The sequence below is a fragment of the Sinocyclocheilus rhinocerous genome, unplaced genomic scaffold, assembly GCF_001515625.1.
Source record: "Sinocyclocheilus rhinocerous isolate Xijiao unplaced genomic scaffold, SAMN03320098_v1.1 scaffold681, whole genome shotgun sequence".
In the NCBI taxonomy this organism is placed as follows: Eukaryota; Metazoa; Chordata; class Actinopteri; order Cypriniformes; family Cyprinidae; genus Sinocyclocheilus; species Sinocyclocheilus rhinocerous.
In genome coordinates this window covers 384,909-388,185 of record NW_015641029.1, presented here as the reverse complement: position 1 = coordinate 388,185, position 3,277 = coordinate 384,909, and the positions used below count along the sequence as shown (strand labels likewise).

The 3,277-nt window shown below is 36.5% G+C and overlaps 1 protein-coding gene across 1 annotated transcript in view; it reads left to right on the top strand.

Annotated features, from left to right (window-relative positions):
* The first annotated feature begins 999 nt into the window (after nt 1-999).
* The window catches only part of LOC107754131 (sorbin and SH3 domain-containing protein 2-like), a 40,622-nt gene continuing 38,344 nt past the window's right edge, over nt 1,000-3,277 (top strand). The window contains exons 1-2 of the mRNA XM_016570453.1: nt 1,000-1,050; nt 2,024-2,119. Of these exons, the coding sequence (XP_016425939.1) occupies nt 1,041-1,050; nt 2,024-2,119 (106 nt within the window). The 5' untranslated portion in view covers nt 1,000-1,040. The remainder of the gene's footprint in view (nt 1,051-2,023; nt 2,120-3,277) is intronic.

The following is a 3,277-nucleotide window of genomic DNA, read 5'->3' as shown; positions in this document are numbered from 1 at the left end:
TAATTTAATATGGCAAGTTAAAAAAGTTTAATGGTTAAAAAGTAATATGGAATTCTGGGTCACATTAGGACAACAATTGTGCCATAGCTTAAGTTACTGAGATTCAAATAGTGTTGACAACGTTTTCACTCCCTGAGTGTAGAACGTTTCTCCTGGCAAGTTATAAATCTGTCAGTGGCAAAGGGATATCTGACAACTGGATCTTATTTTTATGTCTAAATGCTCTCTCTCTCTCTCTCTTTAATCCATTATGTCTGCTCCCCGTTAGCCTCAGTGAACATGAGATGCACGTTATCAGTTATTGTAAGGAGTGTGTTTGGGAATACTCAACTGTTGCTATTCAGAAGTGGAGCAACATCATCATAGCATTATCTCGACATAAATTCTATCTCTTATCTTGTTAACATGTCTATTGGGAAACATTATTTAGTATTCATATGAGACAGATACAAATGCTATGATGAGATTCCACCACACACATTCCACACCTCATGCTTCATGTTTACGAATACTGATAGTGACGAGAGAGAGAGTGAAATATGTGTGTAGTGCACTGTAAAATTAACACATCGCAGGCAGATCGAGTGTATTCCTGGTGTCCAGACTGTCTGGTGTCAGTCAGAGTATTACTACATACTAGACACACACATACACTGACGCCACAGTTTCTAGCTGTTGTCTGTCATGGATCCATATTAAGGACTATGTCTCCATTTGATACACAACAAACATGTTTAAAACAGAATATCCTCTATATCTGTCACTCTGAATAAATATAACCTGTACTAGTCATAGAACTGCTAAATAAAAATACACGGTTGCTAAACAGTTTAGGCACTTTAGCATCTGGTATTGGGCATTAAACAACAAGCCAGTGCATGCTAATAAATTAGCTTGCTAATACACAATATATAATTTAAGCATCTATTTACTGTATGTAGATGAAAATGAATTGATTCTGAGATTATTAAGAATAGCTTGATGTGTTTTACAGGTGAAAGTGTCCTTCTTCAGAACACAGATCAGTGGAGATCTTCATCATGAATACAGGTAAGTCCATTATTAAAACACTTGTGTAATTTTTTGCCACTAGTGCAACAAAACAGTTATTGTGTGTTTTTAATCAAATTTTGTGTAAACATTGTAACATTTAGTGTCAAGAAAGACATGCAGTAAGTGCTTCTGGTTCATCCATCACAATAAAAGGTCAAACTAAATGCATTGCATTGTGGGATAAGCTATAATATTCTACACAGTAATCTCTGTTTTGCTCATGCTCATTTTGAAAAATAATATTATTGGTCCAAAATCAGGCTCCACATATGTTATATAAAATGTCATCACATCATGCCTGGTTTGGAAACAATGTGTTTATAATCTCTCATCTTTTCCAGAATGCTGCACAAGTTGTATGCTTTCTGTAAAGCAAGATTAACCTTTAATTGCTATAACACAATATTGTTCAAAAGTTTAGGGTTGGTAAGATTATAATTGTTTTTTTTTTTAAAGAAGTCTCTTATGTTTAACAATTACATTTATTTGATCAAAAATACAGTAAGAAGGGAATTTTATTACAATTAAAATTTACCGTTTTCTGTTTTGATTTATTTTAAAATGTAATTTATTCCTACAATTGCAAAGCTTAATTATTCCAGTCTTTAGTGTCACATGATCCTTCAGAAAGTTTTCTTATATGCTGATTTGGTGCTCAAGTAACCTTTTTTATCACTGTTTAAAAGGGAAATTGATCATTTAAATATGTTTTAACATTCTACATGTCTTTACGGTCACTTTTTAACCATTTAATGCATCCTTGCTTAAAAAAAAGAAATAAAAAAAACAAACTTTTGAACGGTAGGTAATCATTTATCGTTTAATTAATTTTTTTATTATTTTTAACATTTTAATTTTTTGCATTGTCTTTGGTGCAATAATGTTGCATTAACAATGCATGTGCTTTGCTTTCTGTTTTTGTTTTGCTTGTGTGCTTCTGCGTGTGCGTGTGCAAACAAACATACTGCAGATAGCGGAGGACATGCTCATAAAAGAGCATCCCTGTCGCTCACTCTCTGGCCTGTGAAGAGGGTCCAGAGCTCACCCAACCTGTACACTGCTGCAGGTATCAGTGATGGAGCAGGGCTGTCTAAGACACAGCTCTTTAAAATAGACTTTTTAGAATGTGTTATCTCCTTTTGCTTACTGTTGTTTCATCTGCCTTAGTATTTAAATGCGTTTTCTCCCCGGTGTTCTATTTGTGTTATGTGTGCTTGTTTTACATGTGTTCACTACATCTGTTGTGTTCCATATTTTTCTTGCTACATGTATGGCGTTATTTTAATGACAAATGTCGAGAGCGCATTATTGTAGCGATTTCTTTTGCTCTCGCACAAAACCGGTGCAATATTAGAATGTTTGCGGGAGTGGGCGGGACTGGACACAGTCTTCTTCAGGGCTCTAATACAAAAACGCACACTATGAATGGCGTCTGTAGAAAGCAAAAGCCGAATCCCGGCCATTTTGGGCGATTTAGAAATCCCGGTCGGACACATTTTTTTAGGTCCGAAAAGAGGACATGTCCGGGAAAAAGGGGATGTATGGTCACTCTAAATGAGATATTTTGAAGAATACGGGTAATCAAACAATTGATGGATCCCAGTGACTTTACATGGGGAAAATACTATGTAAGTCAATGGGAACCATTTGGTTTGGTTACCAACATTCTTACAAATATCTTCTTTTGTGTTCTGCTTTTTTTGTTTGTTTGTTTGCTTGCTTTGTTTTAAATGAACGTTCATTTTTGGATGAACTATCCCTTTAAATCTAACATACTCATTATACGCCACAAAACGGTCCCCCCTCCTTTTTTTGTGATAGCTTGTAAAAACACCTGCCAATCCTACTGGCCAATGACATATTAAATTATTAATATTCATGAGCCTTTTCCATAGAACTACTGCTACATTCGCATCCAGAGGCTTGCTTCCTACATAAGCACAATTTGACTAGAACATCCCGAACTTTTCAGCTTATTATTTGAAATAAATGAACCAGGAGAAAGCACTGCAGCTAGTGGAGACGCGTGGAACTGATCTAGGCGCCCCTGCAGTGCAGTGCATCGGTCGTTCAGAGTGTTTATCGGAGAAATAACCTTCATAAACGTGACTAACCGCTGAGCCCCGACTGAAGCGTTAGTCCTCCGTAGCAGCACTCTTATTACCATGTGACTCTGTGTGTGTGTGGAGCGGGGGAAGAGGTGCGCATGTGCTGAACGAGCGGT